Consider the following 24,420-nt stretch of genomic DNA (forward strand, 5'->3'; position numbering starts at 1 on the left):
GGGTGGCTTAGTTGGTTAAGTGGCTGACTTCAGTTAGGTCATGATCTTGCAGTGTGTGGGTTCAAGCCCTGCATCAGGTTCTGTGCTGACAGCTCAGAGCCTGTAGCCTGCTTCACACTGTGGGTCTCCCTCTCTCTCTCTGCTCTACCCATGCTCACACTCTATCAAAAATAAATAAACTTAAAAAAAATTTTTTTAAAAAAGGATCTTTTTTTAAGGAAAGAAATGCAAATGAATAATCCATATCCCAGATGCATAAGATGACATTATAATCATATTAATTCCCCTTCTAAATTAAACCTAAGACTATAATAATTGTACTTAAAATTTTAGAAAATCTATTTGTAGAAATGAATTTTAGTCTAAAAACGTATTTGGAATACTAAAAAAATAATAGCCCAGAAAATTTTGGAAAAATATTTTAAGAAAACTTTTGGGTCAGAGATACAGAATGATGGAACAAGGCAGGTGACTTGCGCTTACAATGTATTAAACATATTTTAAAAAAATTTTAATGTTTACCTATTTTTTAGAGTGAGAGAGAAAGTATGGGTGGGGGAGGGACAGAGAGAGAGGGAGATGGAGGATCCAAAGTGGGCTCTGTGCTGACACAGGGCTCCAACCCACGAACTATGAGATGATGACCTGATTCAAAATCGGATGGTTAACCAACTGAGCCACCCAGGTGTCACAGTATTAAATGTTTTTTTAAAGGATGGTATTACAACAACAAAAAAAAGGTAATAGAAGAAAAGAACAAAATAAAAGCCCACCCCGCCATTGCTTCTTGCCTTTTGGCTAAGATCAAGTGCAAAATAAAAAGCCCCAGAGAAGTACAAGCATCTATAAAGACATAGTATGATGTTAAAAGTATCATTTGAAATAACTGAAACAAAAACATACTCAACAGATGGTATAAAACAATTGAAAAAATTAAATTACCTTCTTCATACACCAAAATAAATGCCAAACCAGTTAAATATTTAAGTCATGCAAACACTATAGAAAATCAGTATTTATCTAATATCAAAGTGAGAATTCTTTTCTAAGCATATGTGCTGAGAACACATAAATCTAAACCATAAAACTGTAAAATACTCCAAAACATCTGTATATCAAAAATGAATGAGTATACTAAAAGACACCCTACTGAGTGGGGGAAAATATTTGCATGTAATATACCCAATACAGGATTAGTATCCAAAATATATAAAGAACTTAACAAAACTCGGCTCCCAAAAAAACAAACAACCCAGATAATAAATAGGCAGAAGACGTGAACAGGCATTCACATGGCTAACAGACACTTGAAAAGATGCTCATCATCAGTGGAATGAAAATCAAAACTACAATGAGATATTAACTCACACATGTCAGAATGGCTAAAAGAAAATACACACACAGAAAAACACATGTTGTCAAGTATGTGGAAAAAGGAACCCTCTTAAACTGCTGGTGGGAATGCAAATGAGCACAGCCATTCTTGGAAACAGTAGGAGGCTCCTCAGAAAGTTAAAAATAGAACTACTCTATAATCTAGCAATTGCATTATTAGGTATTTACCCAAAGAATAAAAAAAGGCTGATTCAAAGGGATATGTGCACCCTGATGCACACCAGTATTACCTACAATAGCCAAATTATGGAAAGTGCCCAAATGTCCATTGACTAATGAATGGATAAAGAAAAGAAGGTGTACACACACGCATGCGCGCGCATACACACACACAGAGGAATAATACTCAGCCATAAAAAAGAATATCTTGCCATTTGCAATGATATGGATAGAGCTAGAGTATTATGCTAAGTGAAATAAGTCAGAGAAAGATAAACAGTATATGATTTCACTCATATGTGGAGTTTAAGGAAAAAAAAACCAAATGATCATGAGAAAAAAAGAGGAAAACCAAGAAACAGACTCTTCTTAAAATTTTTTTTTAAGATTATTTATTTTTAGAGACAGAGTGAACAGAGGAGGGAGGGAAACAAATAGCGAGGGAGAGAGTGAATCCTAAGTAGGCTCCGCACTGTCATTTTAGAGCCTAATGCAAGGCTCAAACCCACAGACTGGGCTAAGTGTCTGACTCCTGATTTCAGCTCAGGTCATCATCTCATGGGTTTGTGAGTTCGAGCCTCACATCAGGCTCTGCGCGGACACTGCAGAGCCAGATTAGGATTCTCTCTCTGTCCCTTCCCTGATCGCTCTCTCTCTCTCAAAAATAAATAAATAAAACTTTAAAAAATTAAGAGTAGGAATAATCTTAGCTTAAATAAAAATTCTGTAACCAATGTTTTGGAGAAAAACACTTAAAACACTGTGGTATTAATTATGGCCTGAAGAAAAGAAAGAGAAAAGGGTCATTTAAGACAGAGAAAAAAATAAAGACAACGATGATACAGGCTGAATTTGCTTACTGGGGAGTTTTGTTTTATGCTGCACACCCAACTAAAGTTAGAAACGGGAAAATTTCAAATGACACTGATGATGACAGGAAAATGTGTATGGTTTATTTTATATAATGCAACTTAAGAACACTAATAATTCAGACTGAAAGGAAAATATGGGCCAATTTAAAGGAACTAAATATAATATTTAGTATTTGTTTTATGCTACCTACCTTAAAAATTATAATACTTTCTACAGTAATGCTTCTACTATGAGCATAATTCAAAGCAACGTCAACATGTCTAAATACATAAATTCCAAGAAGAGGATTTCCTAATATCGTCAATGTAGATGCTCTGGTACTTATCCCATTTTGATAGATTTTAGCCACATCATTCTGAGTAAGTGCTAAAAAGCAGAAATGTTCTTCAAGTTCTCTGCCATGTCTTCCACTTTCACGCATCTCTGACCTAAAGCAAAACAAACTGCGTGTAAGTTAAGTGAGACTATTGAAAAAATTTTCAAGGAGAAAATAAACATTTTGGCTTACTGCAGTTAGAACACCAAGACACCCACTTACAATATTCAAAGCACCACTATTCTATTGTAACAAGTTAGGCTGAAAATCATCTAAGAGAATCCAAGAAGTAGATAACTACTCACCCAGGATTATTGACTACAATCCATATAACCCAGTGATAATAAAGGCTAACATTTCCTGAGTGCTGCTAAAATGCCCAGTGTGTTAAGACTTAACTTTTACATGCATTTTTGTAATTTTTTCCTAAAGTTTCCAGGAAATGACTGCTACTGTTATTTTTAAATTGCTGCTGTTATGCTTATTTTTCCCTAGTCCCCCTAGCCTCTGTTATACTCATTTTAAAAATAAGGAATATGAAGTTCAGAGAGTTTTAAACTTAACAAAGAAGCAAAATGACAGAGTTGTAATTATATATGGGAACTCTGGTCTGTTAATTTCCAGAGCTCAAAGTATCACCTATTTTGGTGATATGGATGAAAGAACATACATTTTACTTTTTAAATAAAGACTCTTTAACATGCATTTCCTAAATACATATACAAACACATGTATGGTAAATTATTAAGGACATTCTCCATTTTTCAAGGACCTAGATAATAGGTGGAAGAAACAATCTAGGATTTGATTATAGTGCACTCCTGTCATAGAAGTTAGAAAAGTATGAATCCTACTCAAAACTGATTATAATCTGAAGTACATACACTTTTAAAATAATTTTTTATGTTTTTATTCATTTCTGAAAGAAAAAGAGAGAGAGTCAGTATGAGCAGGAGAGGGAGACACAGTATGTGAAGTAGGCTCCAGGCTCTGAGCTGTCAGCACAGAGCCCGACGCGGGGCTCAAATGCACAAACCATGAGATCATGATCTGAGTCAAAGTCGGATGCCTAACCAACTGAGCCACCCAGGTGCCCCGAAGTACATATATTCTTGAAATTTTGACTGTATTATGAAACAAGAACCACTTAAACATGTAAAGCCTGTATCTCCCCATTGGCAGATTAAACAGGGAATTTTATATGACTTGCTCAGATGTAGCAGCAGCATCTGCCAAATTAGGTGATACATTAGAGAGGTTTGATAACTAGAACAGAATGGAAGTGGGATTCCAAATGATTATCAGCAGTGCAGAACCTCAGAACTAAAAAGTAATCTGTATACTACAAAAGGAAAATTATTCTTGAATACCACATGCTACCAATAGTGCTCTGGAACGTCACTCACAGAGTCTGTATAAAGTATGCTAAGCACACTGGCATATTAATATTGATTTTATTTGATGAATAATTGTTTACATTATACAGGACCAGAAAGCACATGGCAGCAGTTACAAGCAAGACTGACTGATTAGATCATGACCACTCTGTTCCAGTTCCTAGAAATGGCAACCTTAACTTTTAACTCCACATATCATCATCTCCTGCTCTTGCTTTCAACTTGACATCAGTAGATTCTGTGAAGCACTAAGATCTTCATGTTGATAAGGCTTAGTTGTCACAGATGAATTATAGTACTTTTTTGTTTTCCCAATTTCTCAACTGGATTCTTCTAGAATCTGGAAGAGCATAAGCTTTCTGAGCATACCTAGAAGGAATTCCCATATGGGAGTAATAACAACAACAGCTGAGGGGAAAGGAAAATATGGGAGGAAGGAAGGAAATGACCATCCATTGTTGCAAGGTTCTTATATTAGACATGAATATAAACATTATGTGAAGGTGTACTGCGTAAAGCCTAGAGAAGGGCTTCTCAGCAGTGGCACACACCATTGCCATTTTGGGTCAAATAATTCTTTGTGTTATCTAGTCATCGGCTTAACATTATATTCTCTTAAAGGACTGACTAAAATGTAAAAATATAACTTAATAAAGATTTGACCCAGGACTCCAAAAACCTTTATAAATTAAAGTAGAAAAGATTCCCAAGTTATGTATTAGTTAGTTATTTTTTATATTGTTGTTTTTGATTTGAGAGAGAGAGTGGGGGGGGCAGAGGGAATCTCAAGCAGGCTCCATGTTTGACATGGGGCTCACTCCCACACCCTGGGATCACGACCTGAGCCAAACCCAAGAGTCAGAGATTCAACTGACTGAACCACCGAGGCCCCACCTGTATCAGTCGTAACACTGATAAATACTTTCTCGTTTTCAATATAGGTTTTCAGAATCTGAAAAGCATTTAGGACCACATATGATTTAGATAAAGGTAAGCAATAAAAAATTACTATTTAGAAGTTTGTTTAAAAAAATTTAATTCCGGGGCACCTGGGTGGCTCAGTCGGTTAAGCCTCTGACTTCGACTCAGGTCAGATCTCATGTTTGTGGGTTTGAGCCCCGCGTCAGGCTCTGTGCTGACAGCTAGCTCAGAGCCTGGAGCCTGCTTCCGGTTCTGTGTCTCCTTCTCTCTCTGTCCCTCCCCGTCTCATGCTCTGTCTCTCTCTGTATCAAAAATAAATAAAACATTTTAAAAAAAAGTAAAAAAAAATAAATTTAATTCCAGTGTAGTTAACATATAGTGCTATATTAATTTCAGCTGTACAATATAGTGATTCATAAGTTTCACATATTACTCAGTCTTCATCAAGATAAGTGTACTCGTTTTTTAAAAAAAAGTTTATTTATTTTGAGAGAGTGTATGTGCACACATGCGTGTCTGGGGGGAGGATCAGAGAGAGGGATGGGGGAAAGGATCTCAAGGAGGCTCCATGCTCAGTGAGCAGCCAGATGCAGGGCTTGATCTCACGACCACAAGATCATGACCTGAGCTGAAATCAAGAGTCGGACATTTAACTGACCAATCCACCTAGGCACTTCAGTAAGTGTTCTCTTAATTCCCTTTGCCTATTTTCCCCACTCCCCTACCTACCTCCCTTCTGGTTTTTGTTCTCCATAGTTCAGAGTCTGTTTTTTGGTTTGTCTTTCTTTTCCTTTGTTCCTTTGTTTTGTTTCTTAAATTCCACATATGAGTGAAATTCTATGGTTATCATTTCTCTGACTTGTTTTGCTTAGCATTATACTCTCTAGATCTGTCCATATTGTTGAAAATGGCAAGATTTCACTCTTTTGGCTGAGTAATATTCCATTGTATATATATACCATATCTTGTTTATCCATTCACCTTCCAATGGACACTTGAGCTGCTTCCATAGTTTGGCTGTGGTAAGCAATAAGCAGAGGCTGCACATACGCATTTGAATGAATGTTTTCATATTCTTTTGGTAAATACCTAGTACTGCAATTGCTGGATTGAAGGCTAGGTCTATTTTTAACTTTCTGAGGAATCTTCATACTGTTTTTCCAGAGTGGCTGCATCAGTTCGCATTCCCACCAACAGTGTAAGAGGGTTTCCCTTTCTCCACATTCTTGCCAACACCTGGTTCTTGTGTTGTTGATTTTAGCCATTCTGACAGGTTGTGGTGATATCTCAATGGTAGTTTTGACTTGCATTTTCCCAGACGATAAGTGATCTTGAGCATCTGTTCATTTGTCTGTGGGGCATCTGTATGTTCTCTTTAGAGAATTATCTGTTCATGTGTTCTGCCCATTTTTAAACTGGATTATTTGTTATTCTGGTGTCTTTAGAAGTTCTTGAAAAGGTTCACTCTTCAGAGTTATCAGACACTAGGAGCTATGCCAGGTTATTAAATGACAGAAGCTCTGAGTGCCAAGACCCCCATTTCAAATACCATAGGTAAAATAAATTTTAATAATCTTTTGCATTTGTAGTGACATGTAATCAAATAAGAATATAAAGACCTAATATATACAAAGTGACCTATTGCTGAGAAAGAGTAGCTGGAGAGATCTTATTTAAATTTATTTTTAAATTTTTTAAGTATTTTAATTTTATTTTTTAGAGAGACAGAAGAGTGAATGGGGGAGGGGCAGAGAGGCAGGCAGGTACAGAATTCAAAAGGCTCCAGGCTCCAACCCATAAGCACAGAGCCTGATGTGGAGCTCAAACCCATGGACTACAAGACCCGAGCTGAAGTCAGACACCCAGCTGACTAAGCCACCCAGGCGCCACTTAACGAGTCCCCAGTTTTAGAAAGGCTCTGTCACTGCTGTTTTTCCGCAAGGCTCCATTTACTCCGGTTCTATATTTGCATCTCAATAAACCAAAGAAGCTATGTCGCCACCCTAAGTGGAAAACAGGAAAGTTAATGATTCCAGGAGTTTTGTCCTAGGCCACTAAACATCTGATAACATCTGAGAGTCATATCCTAAACATGTTTCCAGGACATTAGCTTCCAACAAACATTGGCCAAATTCTATCATCAAAATCCTTACCTTCAGGGCACCTAAATGGCTCAGTTGGTTAATGTCCAACTCTTGGTTTTGGCTTAGGTCATGATCTCACAATTGGTGAGTTTAAGCCCCACATGGGGCTCTGTGCTGGCTGTGTGGAGTCTGCTAGGGATTCCCTCTCTCCTTCTCTCTCTCCATCCCTCCCCTGCTGGTTTCTGTGTCTCTTTTTCAGAATATATAAAATATATAAGTAAAAACATGAAAAAAAATCCTTACCTTCAATAATCAAAAAGTAACACCTATTATTCATCTGTCACTTGCCATTGATTAAATCCTATCCTGGACTCTTGAAAGAAAATACACCCTCTACTCCTTTCCTATATTAATGCGTAATCCCAAGCGATGAGACTCATTCTGCATCTGTTGTACTCTGTTACTTAATGCTATTCAATAAACTCTGTTTTTCACTTCCTGGCTGACATTTAATTTGCATCTTGCATGAAGCCAAACACCCTCCTGGATGGTCCTGTAGGACTCCTCTCCAGGTTCGAGGATCCGGCCTGTCTGCATCATTACCAAGAAGCATTAATACCAATCAGATTCTATGCCAGAATGATATTTATATTATCTTAAATGTAAAAAATACCTAACAGTTAAGAATAACTTTCCAGAAATATTTTATGTTTTTATGCCACAATGATGATGAGGAATAAGTGTCACAATCTGTCAGCCCCTGTATCTTAAACATACTTAAAGCTCTGAAGTGCAAAATTCAAAATCAACTCAGTAGTCAAATGTTACACCTGTGGTTATTATTTTTTAACCACTATTTATTAAACATTAAGTAAATAAATGTAAAAGACTTATTAGCTAAGAAAATTCATATGGATAGAGATGTATAAGTTAACACAACACAACAAATAGTGGTAGAAATAAGATTAAAATCTGGATACCTTTTGAAAGACCATGAATTGAGAATTGACTGTGTGCTACTATGATGTTTATCTACTGAAACCAACTACAACAGAGAAGGTATAAGTGCCTCAGACAGAATGCCCAAGTCATAGTTAATTACATTGTACAGAATAGATTCCAAGATACTTTGTATATAATAGATAGCGAATACTTTGTTTTGAGTAATGAAATACTTTAAGTATATCATTGTCTCGAAGTTTAACTGGAAATAAAAGAATGCTATTTATTTAGCTACTTGGGTATATGGAGGAGAGAATGGAAGTATTAAGTATGTTCTTTAGGAAATACTTAAATACAAGGAAGTAACTGGTTTTGGAGAGCTAGAAAAAGAATTTAAATGTTTTCAAATCAGATTGCTGACAGGTGATCAATGTCTAGCTGGCAAAAAGTAGAATACATGAGATGAAGCATAATCAAGCTAAGAAAAATGGGGATTTAACTAAGTTTACAGAAGTACATTTTTGATTCAGTGATGTCACCAAGATGGTGGAGTAGCAGACCTCACCGTCTGGCCCTCTAACAAAGATCAACAGTTAGACAGCTACCTACAAACAAAAACAGTTCTGGCAGAGCTTTGGTGTTCACTTAAGAAACTTCAGCAACACGGTGGCACAAAAACCTGAGTAATTACACAAAAAGGGAAGGACAAACAGCTTTGGTCTGCCTGGATCATTGCACGAATCAAACTGGGACTGGTCAGTGCCAAGAGGGAATTCCCCAGGTAAAAAAGTTCCCCTCACCAGCAAAGTGAGAGTGAGGTGAGTAACCAGCTTCCCCATCCCTCTGGGGCACTTCGCAAAGGATCATGGATCTGCTTTGGTTTTACCCGAACCAGAGAATGCCAGAGCTGACACAAACAGAGACTGCTGGGAACAGGGAAGAAAGGCAGAGGCTGCCTCTGCAGCCATACAACAGGAGCAACCACCTTCCCACTGACCTGCTCAGCAAACACCAGCACCTTCCACTACTGAAGAAACCAATGGCCACAAAGCTGTGAAAATATAACTAGCTTAGAGTCGCAGCTATTGATTTTTTGCTGACCCCAGCTGCCCGAGTCTCTCTACCCACCTTCTCCCAGTAGCCAGCCAAAGACCCTCTGGCTTCAAGAGTGTAACACACCAATGCAGACTCCTGCAGCTGACTTCCACCAACGTGCAGGTGCTCAGGGCAAACCCCCTCCAGCTGTGTACTTCTAAACACGTGTTGTTGTACCCAGATTTTAATATCGCCCCCAAAAACCAGAGACCAGGGAGACTGGGTCACGCATGCAAAAGCAAAGGGCTTTATTATGGGCTTAGGCTGGCTGAGCCTAAGCTCGGGCTCACAGACTTTACCAGCGTGGTGGATCCATGCTGAGAGCCCCGAACAAAGGAGGGGTAGGGCCTTTATGGGTTTGGGAAGGGGGAGTTACAGGAAATGGTGACACAGGTACAAGGGTCCAATCATTATAGCATCACATCATTGACAGTAACTTTAACCAATTACAGAGTGGACCTGTAGGACCCTCATGTAGGGTGTGACTAGGGCCCTCAAGTAGGGCGTGACTAGTCTTAACCTCCATCTTTAGGCCCGCCCTTAGAAATGTTAAAGGTGTTAGCTGGTCTTTCGTGACTGGGTGTTACAAGGGTTGTCTGAGAAGCTGACACTTAGGCCTCCAAGGTCAGAGTCAGTTTGATTCAGACCTGTCCTTACAGTGTCACCAGTCTAAAATGCTGTGTGCACACCACAGAGAGATCCTGCAGCCTCATTAGACCACATTCATAGTCAAGGCTCCTATAGCTGCATGTAGGGCCAGATCACGCATCTTCTGTCACTGGCGTATAGCCACTCCAACTATGCACCTGCATACCCTCTGGCCCTGTCTCCATCACTGACCTCTACACTGCTATGTGTCCAGGGCAAGATCCAACCCACATGGTAGTGAACACAGCCAGATCCAACTGCCAACATACAGATTCATGGCTGGCCTGTGTTATCTGTCCTCACTTTCACCATTACACGTGTTAGCAACTGGCCCCTGCCACAACACAGGCGCCTGCACCGGAGTGTGTGCATATGACAGACTCAGGCCACCATTACTGCTTGCTCTGGTCGCTAGCTGATAGACTAGGAGGAGATGCTGAGAACCCCAAGAGCACCTTAAGCTTATGTGAATGCATGGCAGTGCTCACCAAGGCCCACACAACTGCTGGTACTATGCAGACCAAGGCCTAATCCAATCAGTTGCCATCCACCCCCTCCGATATGGAGCTCCCATATGCCCCTGCACTTGGCACCCTGCACCACTAACACTGCCCCCACTTGCAGGTGAGGTCTATACTTACCAAAGTTCAATGCATAAAGTCTGGAAGAGGTGACCACTTCTTCAAATTCACAGACACCTATGCAAAGCTATGAGGATTATGAAGAATCAGGGAAACAGGACTCCACCAAAGGTATATAGTAAACCTCTAATAACTGGCACAAAGAAATGAAGATAAAGGATTTTCCCTAAGAATTTAAACTTTCTCTAAACATTCAACCTAGTACTGAAGTCCTAGCTAGAAGAATTAGTCAAGAAAAAGAGATAAAAGGCACCTAAATTGAAAAAGAAGTAAAACCGTCACAATTTGTAGAGAACTTGATACTATATACAGAAAATCCTAAAGACGCCACCAAAAAACTCTCAAAACTAATAAATGAATTCAGCAAAGTTGCAGGACACAAAATCAATATGCAGAAAATTGTTACACTTCTATAAGCTAAAAACAACTATCAGAAGGAAACGTTAAGAGGGGTACCTGGGTGACTAAGTCGGATAAATGTTTGACTCTTGATTTCGGTTCAGGTCATGATCTTATAATTATGAGATGGAGCCCCATGCTGGGCTCTGTGCTGAGCATGGAGACTGCTTAATATTCTCTCTCTCTCTCTCTCTCTCTCTCTCTCTCTCCCCCCCCCCCCCCCCCCCCCCCCCCCCCCCCCCCCCCCCGCCGCCACTCTCTCCCATTCACATGCTCTCTAACTAAAATAAAATAAAAAATAAATATTTTTAAAAAGAGAAATTAAAACCCCATTTACAGCTACATTGAAAAGAAGAAAATACCTAGAAATAAATTTAACCAAGGAGGGGAAAGACCTATACACTGAAAACTATATGACATTGATGAGCAAAAGTGAGGAAGACACAAAAAGATATTCTGTGCTCGTGAATTAGAAAAATTAACATTTTTAAATGTTCACAAAACCCAGGGCAATCTACAATTCAGTGCAATCCTGACCAAAATTCCAATGGCATTTTTCATAGAAATAGAATAATCAATCTTGAAATTTATATGTAACCACAAAGACCCCAAATAGTAAAGCAATCTTAAGAACAAAGCTAGAAGCACAATGCTCCCTGATTTCAATGATAATATAAAGCTACAGTAATCAACACAGTATGGTACTAGCATAAAAACAGACATATAGATCAATGGGACAGAACAGAGTCCGGAAATAAACCCAGGCATTTGTGGTCAATTAATTTATGACAAAAAAGTCAAGAATATACAGTGGGAAAAGGACAGTTTCTTCAATAAATGGTGTTGGGAAAACTGGATAGCCATATACAAAAGAGTGAAAATAGACTACTTTCTTACACCATTCATAAAAATTAACTCAAACGGGTAAAAGACCTGAATATAAGACCTGAAACCATAAACCTCCTAGAAGAAAACATACACAGTAAGCTCCTAGACATTGGTCTTGGCCATGTTTTTTGGATCTGACTCCAAGAGCAACGGCAACAAAAGTAAAATAAAAAAGTGGGACTGTATCAAACTAAAATGCTCTGAAAAGCAAAAAGAATGAGCAAAAGGAAAGATACAAACCATGTATCTAATAAGGGGTTAATATCCAAAATACATAAGGTACATACAACTGAGAAGCAAAAAGACAATCTATTTAAAAAATGGGCAGAGAAATTTAAGGGAAAATGTCCATTTTCTTTATGAAAATGTACAAATGGCCAAGTACATGAAAAGGTGCTCAACAACACAAAGCATCAGGGAAATGCACATCAAAACCACAATGAGACATTGTCTCATAACTGTTAGACTGGCTATCCTCAAAAAGGCAAGATAAAGAGTGCTGGTGAGGATGTGGAGAAAATGGAACTCTGGTGCATTGTTAATGGGAATATAAATTGGTAGAGCCACAATGGAAAACTGTATGGAGATCCTGCAAAACATTAAAAATACAACTACTGTATGATTAAGCAGTCCCACTTCTGGGTACCTCTTGAGGAGGTATCTGTACCCACTATGGTCATTGCAGCATTACTCACAATAGCTAAGACATGGAAACAACCTACGAATCCATCAATACATGAATTAATGTGGTGTACATGCACACAATCACTATGGAATATTATTCATCAATAAAAACAAAGGAAATCCTTCAGTTTGTGACAACATGGATGGACCCTGAGAATGTTAAGTATGGCAGAGAAAGACAAATACCATATGATCTGACTTACATGTGGAATCTAAAAACATCAAATTCATAGAAACAAGAGAGTAGAGTGGGAATTGTCAGACCTAGGGTGTGGGGGAAATGGGGAGATGCTGGTCAAGGGTGCAAACTTTGAGTTAAAGATTAATAAGTCTGGAGATCTATGGGACAGCATGGTGACCACAGTTAACAATACCGTATTGTATACTTGAAAGTTGCTATGAGACTAGAGCTTTAATATTCTCAGCATAAAAACAAAACAAAATGGTTTATGATGTGAGGTAAAAGAGGAGTTAACTAACCTTACTGTGGTAAACATTTCATAACCTATGTATTAAATCATCATATTATACACCTTAAATTTACATAACGTTATATGTTAATCATATTTCAACAAAGCTAGAGGGAAATTTTTAATATTTATTTTGAGAGAGAGTGTAAGTGGGGAACAGGCAGTGAGACAGGGAGAGAGAGAATCTCAATCTCATACGCTGTGAGATCGTAATCTGAGCTAAAATCAAGAGTCGGATGCTTAACCCACTGACCTACCCAGGAGCCCTGGAAAAAATAATTTCTAACTCACGCAAGAAGTCTGGAGATGATAAAGGCAGTGTATTAGCTTTCTATTGCTGCTATAACAAATTACCATGGATTTAGTGGATTAAAACAAATCAAGTTTATTATTTTACAGTTAAGTAGGACTTAAGACCAATAAAGGTCTCATCAGGTTAAAATAAACATGGCATTTGGACTATGTTCCTGTCTTGAGCTCTGGGGGAAGATCTCTTCACTTGTTGGTAAAACTTACTTGCAGATGGAGCACTAACATCCCATTTCTTTTCTAGCTGTTTGCTGAATGCTGCTCCCAGGTTCTAGAAGTTACCGGCATTCCTTAAGTCATAAAACCTTTCCTCCATCTTGAAAGCCAGGAAAAGGCTGAATCTCTCTGAAATTTTTCCTCTGTCTCTTCTCTTTGACATATTTTGCCTTCCTCTTACATTTCTAAGAGCTCATACTGTGAAATTGGGCTCACTCAGGTTATCCAAGATAATCATTCATCTGCAGATCTGTGATCTCAATCAGATCTGCAAAGTCCTTTTTATTACGTAAAGTAACATATTCACAAATTCTAAGAGTCAAGATGTGGGTGTCTTAGGGGATGCACTGTGCTGTCTCCTGAAGGCAGATTCTGAATTTATTTAGTTCCCCCCAGATATTAAGGATTCAAGTTTCTTTGCTTTGACTCTCCTTACTGCTGTCTATAGCTTTACCTTTATCTTTGTCTGGTTCCTCTAAGTCTTGGGAAGGCTGCCAAGCAGCACTAGACTTACAAGCTTCCTTGCTTGCAGTCCTTAACAGAGACACTGCCTTCATCTCAGGATTTCCAGGCAAGTCTCATGCTGTATTCTAATGAACCACACAGACCAGGCTTGTATATCAGTAAACCAAAAAATAGTATAAATTATGTAAGAGGATTTAGAACTGTTAGAAAGACTACAGTCTACTAACTTGGTTACCCTTTGCACACAACCTTCTAACACATAATACTTTAAAAAATGTTAAGGCTCACACAAAACACTTTCAATCTACTTCACAAAAAGGGAACATGCCAAAATGCCATCCTGTTACTGTATCTAACTTCAGATCCACGATCTGAGTACATGCCTTCATTTCCAACAGGTCTGGATATAGATTCTTATAGTTAATATCCATTAAGGTAATATATAGCTAAAAGATTATTATCTATAACCAGAACGCATTGGTGAGAGGAAAAAAAATAGGATAACTACAATTAAATTCAGGAAAAGTGAACAATGGTAGAGCAATGGTCAGTGTTAACTGGCCCTTAGCACATAGTATATCCTTTTGAAAAGAGGCAGCTAGGATTCTTTACCCTCAAAATTCCAAAGGCTAGTAACCATAGCAAATCATGTTTAGACACTGGTTGCTGTTCAAACTTTCAGCCTCCTGGCAACAAACCTCTGAAATCTTCCCATCCTCCAAGGCTGGATTTGAAATGGCCTTTACTACTGCATTCCAATTAGAAACTATCCATTTCTACCCCGAGATTGCATTTAAAACATATCTTTATTGTATAAACTTGAGTAGTTTCCATTTACCCAGTAGAAAATACTTAAAAGTGAGGTATTAGGAAGGTTGAAGGCAACCGGCACACTTCTCTCCCATTAAACCTCTTTTCTAAACCCGAATTCAAACTAACTTCAGAAAAGATGAATTGTTTACCTTGATCTAATCTCATGAGGCCGATCTGTGAAATCAGAAGTAGAAATAATCTTTCATACCATATCTGAAATCTGAATTTTAAAGACCTTTTGGGTCCAAGCAGGACACGGTCAAGGCACTTCAATATCCTGAATTTTCAGTATAATATCCTCCCAAACCACAGCCTCAAGTAGAAAATGGTTATGCCCCAACGTATAAGGGAATATCACCAACTTCTCAAGTTGGCACCCTTAAGTTAAATCCATAGTTTACAATCTCTTACTTCCAAGTACCCTTTTTTAATTAAAAATTTTTTAATGTTTATTTTATTTTTGAGAGAGAGAGGGAGAGAGAGAGATAGAGCATGAGCAGGAGAGGGACAGAGAGAGAGGGAGATATTGAATCTGAAGCGGGCTCCAGGCTCTTAGGTGTCAGCACAGAGCCGGATGTGGGGCTTGAACTCATGGACCATGAGATCATAACCCAAGCCAAAGTCGGAAGTTGAACTGACTGAGCTACCTAGGCACTCCTAGTACCTCTTTCCCAGTATGAAATTCAGTATCAGCTGGAATGCTGTTGACCTCAAGCACAGAAACTTGTTCAAACTGGCTTAAAAATAAATTGACTTCATATAATAAGAAATTCAGAAATCTTGCAGCTTTTATCAGGATTGACAGATTCCATGGCTCCAGATGTGATCAAGGATCCAGGTTTCTTCCATCTCTTTGTCCTGCTGGCATCAGCTTTAGGGTCATCTTAACACTAGTCTATTACCTCAATGGTGCTATCAGTAGCTTAAGCAAAATGTTCTTTCCTAGAGACCCCCACACCAATTCATCTTCAGTGTGTTACTGACCCAAACTGATTTAGTTCAGCTCACTCTTTGAATCAACCACTGTTAAAGTAAATAAAGTAAAGCATGGATGGCTCAGACTACCTCTGGGGTGAAACATAAACTGAGATGCCAAGTACTAATTCAACAATAACATTAAGTTGGGCACCCACAATCTTTAAAATGATATTCTTTCAATAAATTTGAAATGTATAAAAGTAAATACTCCTAAAAGGGGTCAAACTGATACAAATAATGCAATGGACTTAAGAATGAAACCGTTTCTCTTTTATCCATTAATACCAGCTCAAGTTTAACTTTTCAAAGTATCTCTCAAAACTCTTAAGGATCATCAGTCCCTCATCTGTGCACCTGTATCTTTATGGTAACACTATATTTTATATTTAGCTGTAGGTCTTCTAAACTAGAATGTGAACTCTTTAAGGTTGAGGAAAAAACATTCATTTTCTCTGAGGGTATCAAACATAGTGTCTGACACAACAGGCACTCAAATGTTTAATGAGTGACCGAATACATAGATGTTTAGATTATTAGTGCTTTTACCCATTTCAGACTGAAGAAGTGATAGATGGAATGAATGTAGATAAGGAGTGGAAACTGGTATTCTTTTGGAGATACTTGGTTTTGCTGAGCCCACAGACATATTAACTCCTTTAAGGAAAGTAATAAAAAGAAAACCCAGAAGCAGTAGATGTTACTATACCTTTTCTTTTCATTCTATTATTTTCTTCTGCTAACCATTCTTATTTACTTTTCCTTTCCTTTCCTTTTGTTTTTTTTTTCACTTGGGGCCTTAAGGTTAATTAAGAGTTCTTTAAAGCATAATTGAGTTTTAAAAAATGAAACAGAAATTTGTGCCCACTTCAGCAGCCCATATACTAAAACTGGAATGATACAGAGATTAGTGTGGACCCCTGTGCAAGGATGATATGCAAATTGGTGAAGTGTTCCATAAAAAAAAAAGAAAGAAAGAAAAATTTAACTTAATTTAACAATCAAGTGCCCACTGTGTTGCCAGTTTCATACTATGGACACAAACACAAAGAAGATAAAACTCACGATGCAAGAGAATCCGACAAAACCAATATATTGTAGCAAGAAAAATGAATATAAAGTACTATGGGAAAAAATGAGTTTGTCTAATTGGGCAAATACCTAAGAAGCCAATAACTCCTATACTTGTTGGTTATTTGCAATGTTCTTACACATCTTGTATTGTTGCATAGTTCTAATTTCTCTGCTACCATTAACAGGTTATAAATTAAGTGTTGGGCAGAGGGAGCATTACAAAAAAGGATAAAATTTTAAAAAGCCCAAAAGATGGAGCACCTGGGTGGCTCATTCAGTTAAGCGTCTGACTTCAGCTCAGGTCATGATTTCATGGTTCGTGGGTTCAAACCCTACGTCAGGCTCTGGGCTGACAGCTTAGAGCCTGGAGCCTGCTTCGGATTTTGTGTCTCCCTCTTTCTCTGCCCCTCCCCTACTCGTGCTCTGTTTTTCTCTGTCTCAATAAGTAAATAAACATTAAAAAAACAAAACAAAACAGAAAAGCTTAAAAAAAAAAAGCCCGAAAGAACTGAAATCAAAGAATAATACTAGGAATTAATTTTTGATCAAACTGTTACTTCAATCTGGAAGGGGCAGGATATATCCAGTCCATTCTACTTTTTCTCAAAATTGTTTCTACATGAAATAATATGCTATCAAATCTGTCATTCCCACCAATTCTCCCAAAGTGATACCAGGGGATAAATATGTTTAAGTCAAGAGGAATTAATTTTAAAACAAAAAACAGAAACCAAAACCATTCCAAAATGAGTTCTAAATATGGGTCCTGGATCAAACTACAGTTAGGTTTTATGTTAAATGCAAATTGAAAAAGGAGAGAAATTTAGAAAATGAAAAAGCTAAATTGTGTTCACATAAGATCTAGACCTATAAATATAAAATGTTTATAATGAGAAACTGCATATGCTTTTCTTCATAATGGACAACATAATGGACTGTGCCTTCCCAAAAAGTACAAGTAGTACTTTAAAAAAATTAATATCAGAAATAGCTGCATACCTGAAACTAATGTAAACACTATGTGTTAACTATACTCAAAAAATACTAGAAATAGCTGCATACCTGCAACTAATGATAACACTATGTGTTAACTATACTCAAAAATTTTTTCAGAAGAAAAAAAATAGTGGCTCTAGTGGACTAGCTGGAAATAGCCAGATATAATCTTGCCAAATTAAAACATCAACTAAGTCTCTGGTTGAGTCAAGGGAAGTTATTTTTCTGAATTCTTTTTATTTTTTTAATTTTTATTTTTGAGAGAGAGATGGAGAGCCAGTGGGAGAGGAGCAGAGAGAGGGAGACACAGATTCTGAAGCAGGCTCCAGGCTCTAAGCTGTCAGCACAGAGCCTGATGTAGGGCTCAACCCCATGAATTGTGAGATCATGACCTGAGCCGAAGTTGCATGCTTAACTGACTGAGCCACCCAGGTGCCTCTATTTTTCTGAATTCTTTAACTGCTGTTTTATATTATGCAAGAGGCACAAAGAATCTACAAAATGGCTGCTTAATAAATGTGCTGATGCATGCCTCTGAAAAACTTACCAGGATTAAAAAAATTAGTCTGAAATCTGGCTACATTAACCTATAAAATTTACTAATCAAAATCTCATCCTTAGCTCATCACTATTTTACATGAGGCTATGAGAAGCCAATAAAATAATGAATAAACAATCTCTGTACTTATTTTTGTAGTAGTACTTACCAAATCTCAAATGGTAGAAATTACTAATTCATGTAAGACTTCATATTAAAAATGAATAAAAAATCTCAACCTTTAGGTCATAGTAACTTACCTCTTAGAAGTAAATTTTTTTTCCAGATCCTCATTGTGAACCAGTTTTGTATCCCCAAACTGCCATGATGACTGTAGATCACAGCCTACATCAAGCCGGCACTGGCTAAGAGTATCATGTATGAAACTGTACTCTCTAGTATTGGTGCAACAAGGTGACAAGTAAACTAAAGATAAAGAAAAGGACAAGTGGTTATTTGACTTTAAAATTACATCTTTGCACATCTACACAATGACAGACGTAACTATAATATCAAAATCAGAAAAATAACATTGGTGCAATCCACAGATAAGATTTTATCAGTTTTACATGTACTTGTATGCATGTGTATAGTTCTATGCAATTTTATCATATGTATAAATTCATGGCAACCACTATGATCAACACCCATCACCACAAAGATCTCCCTTATGCTACTGTTCTAGAAATAGATTCATAATGATAGCCCTATTTCCCTTCTCTGCCTCTAAGTCTTGAAAACTACTCATCTGTTCTCCATCTTCTGTATTTTTGTCATTTCAAGAATGTTTTGTGAACATAAATTTGTATTTGTCACCTGTGGACATGGGCTTTTTTCATTCAAGATAGTCCCTGTGAAATCCAATTAAGTTGTTATTTCAGTAGATGGGTTTCTTTTTATTGCTAAGTATTTCATGGTAGGATGTACCATAGTCTGATCATTCACTCACTGTAAACCTAGGTGTAGCCAAAGTTTGGCTATTACAAATAAAGCTGCTACGAACATTTGTGTATAGATTTTTGTGTGGACCTAAGTTTTCATTTCTCTGGGATATATGTCCAAAAGTGCAATTGCTGGGTTATATGGTAATTTCACATTTAGTGTGTTAAGAAACTATCAAACTGTTTTTCAAAGAGTGGCTGAGCTAATTACATTTCTACTGGTTTATATGACTGATTTGGTTTCTCCATACCTTTGCTAATGTTTGGCATTGTTATTCTTTTAATTTTAGCTGTTTCAACAAGTGTGTAGTGTTACCTTATTGTGGCTTAAGGGCTATGATGTTGAACATCTTTTTATATGCTCATTTGCTATCTGGACATCCTTGTTAAGTGAAATGTCTGTTCATGTCTTCTTCCTTGCTATTGGAATGTCTCTCTTTTTTTTCCTTACTATTGAGTGTTCAAAGCACTTTATACATTCAAGATATGAGTTCTTCTCAGATACATGAGTTACAAGTGTTGATGACAATGTGGAGAAAAGAGAACCTTTGTGCACTGTTGGTGGGTATGGTTCAGTAATTCCACTACTGGGTTTTTACCCAAAGAAAATGAAAACACAAATGTGAAAAGATATATGCACCCTTCTGTTTACTGCAGCATTATTTACAATAGCCAAGATATGGAAGAAGCCCAAGTGTCCAGTGATAGATGAATGGATAAAGATGTCATGTACAGGGGTGCCTGAGTGGCTCAGTCAGTTGAGCCATGATTTTTCAGGTCAGTCATGACCTGACTTTGGCTCAGGTCATGATCTCAAAGCTAAAGGATTCGAGCCCCATGTCACGCTCTGTGCTCCATTTTGCCCATCCTCCCACCAACCCCTTCCCTCAGGCAACCAACAGTTTTTCTATTTTATAGGTCTGCTTCTACTTTTTGTTTGTTTTTTATTTTCCACATATAAGTGAAATTATATGGTATTTGTCTTTTCTCTTTCCGACTTATTTCATTTAGCATAATATCCTCTAGGCCCATCCATGTTGTTGCAAATGGCAAGATCTTATCCTTTTTTGTGACTGAATAATATTATATTGTAAATATATATACTGCATCTTTGAGAGGGGCGGGGAAGGGCAGAGGAGACACAGAATCTGAAGCAGCTCCAGGCTGTGAGCTGTCAGCACAGAGCGTGACATGGGGCTCGAATCCTTTAGCTTTGAGATCATGACCTGAGCCAAAGTCAGGTCATGACTGACCTGAAAAATCATGGCTCAACTGACTGAGCCACTCAGTTATGGAAAGGATAAGTCATAGGGAGAAAAGTTAGAGCACAGGGAATGTAGTCAATGGTACGGTAACAGTGCAGCACATTGGATGGTGACAGGCAGTAACTACACTAATGGGGAATTACAATGCTGTACCCCTGAAACTAATGTAACATTGTGTGTCAAATATACTCAAAACAAAAAAACCAAAACCCTACGTTTTCTCCCACTAAGCTTGTCTTTTCACTTACCTAACAGTCCTTCACACAAGTTTTAATTGTGATGAAGCCAATTTATCAACTTTTTCTTTTCCTTTTTTTTAAAGTTTATTTGTTTTAGTAATCTCTACACCCAACATGGGGCTCAAATTCATGATCAAGAGCTACATGTTCTTCTGACTGAGCCAGACAGGCACCCCAATTTTTTTTTCTAGATTGTGCTTTTGACATCACGTCTGAGAACTGTTCTAGATTCTTCAAATGTCCTGTCATGTTTTCCTCTAAAAATTTTTGTTTCATTTTCCGTTCTTTCTTTTTCCAATTTTAGTTTTAAGTAATCTCTACACCCAGTGTGGAGTTCAAACTCACAACCTTGAAATCAAGAGTCACATGCTCTAGGGGTGCCTGGGTGACTCAGTCTGTTAAGCATCTGACCTCAGCTCAGGTGATGATCTCATGGTTTGTGGGTTCAAGCCCTGCGTTGGGCTCCATGCTGACAGCTGGGAGCCTAGAACCTGCTTCGGATTCTGTGTTTCCCTCTCTCTCTCTGCCCCTCTCCTTCTCATACTCTGTCTCTCTCAAAAATAGAAAATAAAAATATTTAAAACATTAAAAAAAATCATGTGATCTATGAAATGAGCCAGCCAGGCCCCACCCATGATTCATTTTTAATTATGTTTTGTGTGAAGTAGGGGGATGTTCATTTTCTTGCCTCAGGATGCTGTCTAATTGCTCCAGCAATATCTGATGGAAAGACTACCTTTCCTCCATTGAATATGCTTTTGTAAAAATTAACTGAAAGAAAATCAAATGAGTATATAACTGTGGGTTTATTTCTGGAATCTCTATTCTGTTCCACTCATATTCTATTTTTCTGCCATTGCTACACTGTCTTGATTACTGTAGCTACAGAGCATGCTACAGAGTAATTACACTTTATTTTTCTACTTCAAGATTGTTTAAGCTATTCTAGTTTCTTTGCATGTAAATTCAAGAATACCATTCATGTACAAAAAGACTTGCTGGGATTTTGAAAGCAATGGCAATAAATCTAAATTTGTGGAGAACTGACATCTTCAATATGCTGAGTCTTCTAATCCATGGATGTAAGTACACCTCCTCATAAACAGATTCTCTTTTATTTCTTTCATCAGCATTGCTTAATGCACAAAACACTGTACATGTTTTTGTTAGACTTCTACAGATGTATTTCATGTTTTGACCTATTATAAATGGCATTATGTTTGATATTCATTTTAATTTTCATGTGCTCTTTGCTAATATATAAAAATTTAATTTTTCCCCATTTTTAAAAAATTGAGACATAGCTGAGTTGGCATACAATATAATATTAGTTTCAGGTATACAACATAGTGATTCAACAATTATATACATTACAAAATGCTCACCACAATAAGTGTAGTTACCACCTTTCACCATCCAAAGTTAGTACAATATTATTAATTACACCCCTAGATTTTACTTTTCATCCCCATGATTTATTTTTTAAACTTTTCTTAATGTTCTATTTATTTTTGATACAGAGAGAGACAGCATGAGAAGGAGAGAGGCAGAGAGAGAAGGAGACACAGAACCAGAAGCAGGCTCCAGGCTCTGAGCTAGCTGACAGCACAGAGCCTGACGTGGGGCTTGAACCCACGATCGTGAGATCTGACCTGAGCTGAAGTCGGAGACTTAACCGACTGAGCCACCCAGGTGCCCCGCCATGACTTATTTTATAATTGGAAGTTTGTGCTTCCTAATTCCCTTCACCTATTTTGTCCATCCCCCCTAACTCCCTCCCCTCTGGCTACCCTTAGTTTCTTCTCTGTATTTATTAGTCTATTTCTGCTTTTTGTTTGTTCACTTGTTTTTTTAGATTCCACATGTTAAATGAAATTATATGGTATTTGTGTTTTTCTAACTTATTTCACATAGTATAATAACTCTGTAGGTTCATCCATGTTTTCACAAATGGCAAGATTTTATTCTTTTTTATGGCTAATATTCCTTTGTGTATGTATGTGTGTACACATACCCCATCTTCTTTATCCATTCAACCATCCATGGACACTTAGGCTGCTTCTATGATTTTTCTATTTTGATCTTGCATCCAGTGACCTTGCTGGACTTATTAGCTGGAGGACTATTTTTTTTTTTTTGTAGATTCCTTAGGATTCCCTATGTTATCTTCAAACAAAAAGTGTTATTTCTTCTTTTCCAATCTCTACATTTTTAAATTAATTTCATTCACTTTTTGCACTGGCTACAATTTCCAGTACTATGTTGATAAGAATGGTTAGAGAGGATGTTCTTGGCTTCTTCTCTTAGAGAGAAGACTTAAGTTGTTCATCATTAAGTGTGATGTTAGCTACATTATTTTTAACATTCTCCTTATCAAGTTGAGGAAATTGCCCTGTTCTTGGTTTGCTTGGTCATATCATGAGTGTTGAAACTTGTCAAATGCTTTTTTTTGCATTAATTAATATGATCATGCAATTGTTCTTTATCCTGCAAATATAGATTCACTTTCAAATACCAAACCAGGCTTGCATCCCTCAAATTAATTTCCTTTGGTACTCTGGTCGAATTCATTTTATATACAGTGCTCCTTAATTTGCTTATATTTTGTATAAGATCTCTGCACCAAATTCATGATGGATATTGGCATGTGTTCTTTTTTTGTACTACATATGTCTGGTTTTAATATCATAAAATTATTTTCTATATTCTGGAAGAGCTACTGTGGAATTTGTATTAACTTTTTTTAAATGTATAGAATTTTGGGGCACCTGCGCGGCTCAACTAGTTAAATGTCTGACTTTGGCTCAGATCACGATCTCATGGTTCATGAATTGAGCCCTGCATTGTGCCTACTGCTGCCAATGTAGAGCCTGCTTCAGATTCTCTGTATCCCTCTCTCCCTGCTCCTCCTCAGCTGTGCTCTCTCTCTCTCAAAAATAAAATAAACATTTAAGAAAACAAAATGTTTAGAATTCTCCAGTGAAACTATCTGGGTCTGGAGATTTTATTTCCAACAATGTTTCCTTACTTTGTACAAATGAGTCTATTTCATTTAAGTTGTCAAGTTTATGTAAGTAGATCTGTTTATAGTATTCCCTTATTAACCTTTAATGCTGTGGGTCAGAAATGATATCCCATTTCATTCCTGGTAATAGTAATTTGTAATATTTGTGTCTTTTATCAGACTTGCTAAAGGTTTGTTAAGTTTTTTATTTTTTTTCAATCAGCAAACTTACTTTTCATTGCTTTTCCTTCTTTGCTTGTTTTGGGCTTGATATCCTTTTCTTATTTTCTTAAGATAGAAGCTGAAATTACTGTTATGAAATCATTCCGATATTTAAGAAGTTCAATTCCAGGACAGTTAACATACAGGACAGGTTAACATATAGTTTCAGGTGCACAATAGAGTGATTCAACAATTCTATATGTTACTCAGTGCTCATCAAGATAAATGTACTCTTAACTCCCTTCACCTATTTCACCCACCTCCCTACCCACTTCCCCTCTGGTAATCATCAATTTGTTCTCTATAATTAAGAGTCTGGTTTTGGCTTGTCTTTCTTTTTTTTAATTATAATTTTTTAATGCTTATTTATTTTTGAGAGAGAGAAAGAGTATGAGCAGGGAAGGGGCAGAGAGGTAGACACAGAAACTGAAGCAGGCTCCAGGCTCTGAGC

General features: G+C 37.4%; 1 protein-coding gene and 1 non-coding gene across 2 annotated transcripts in view; one reads left to right on the forward strand and one right to left on the reverse strand.

The window, feature by feature from the left end:
- TEX15 (testis expressed 15, meiosis and synapsis associated) overlaps positions 1 to 24,420 on the reverse strand; it is a 70,808-nt gene that overhangs the window by 25,515 nt on the left and 20,873 nt on the right. The window contains exons 3-4 of the mRNA XM_029935720.1: positions 18,559 to 18,724; positions 2,618 to 2,855 (exon numbers count right to left, since the gene is read on the reverse strand). Coding sequence (XP_029791580.1) covers positions 2,618 to 2,855; positions 18,559 to 18,724 — 404 coding nt within the window. The remainder of the gene's footprint in view (positions 1 to 2,617; positions 2,856 to 18,558; positions 18,725 to 24,420) is intronic.
- On the forward strand, positions 16,551 to 16,655 carry LOC115303586. Its single transcript, XR_003914137.1, has one exon. It is a non-coding gene; the product is annotated as a U6 spliceosomal RNA (small nuclear RNA).

The sequence above is a fragment of the Suricata suricatta genome, chromosome 1 (genome assembly GCF_006229205.1).
Source record: "Suricata suricatta isolate VVHF042 chromosome 1, meerkat_22Aug2017_6uvM2_HiC, whole genome shotgun sequence".
Classification (NCBI taxonomy): Eukaryota; Metazoa; Chordata; class Mammalia; order Carnivora; family Herpestidae; genus Suricata; species Suricata suricatta.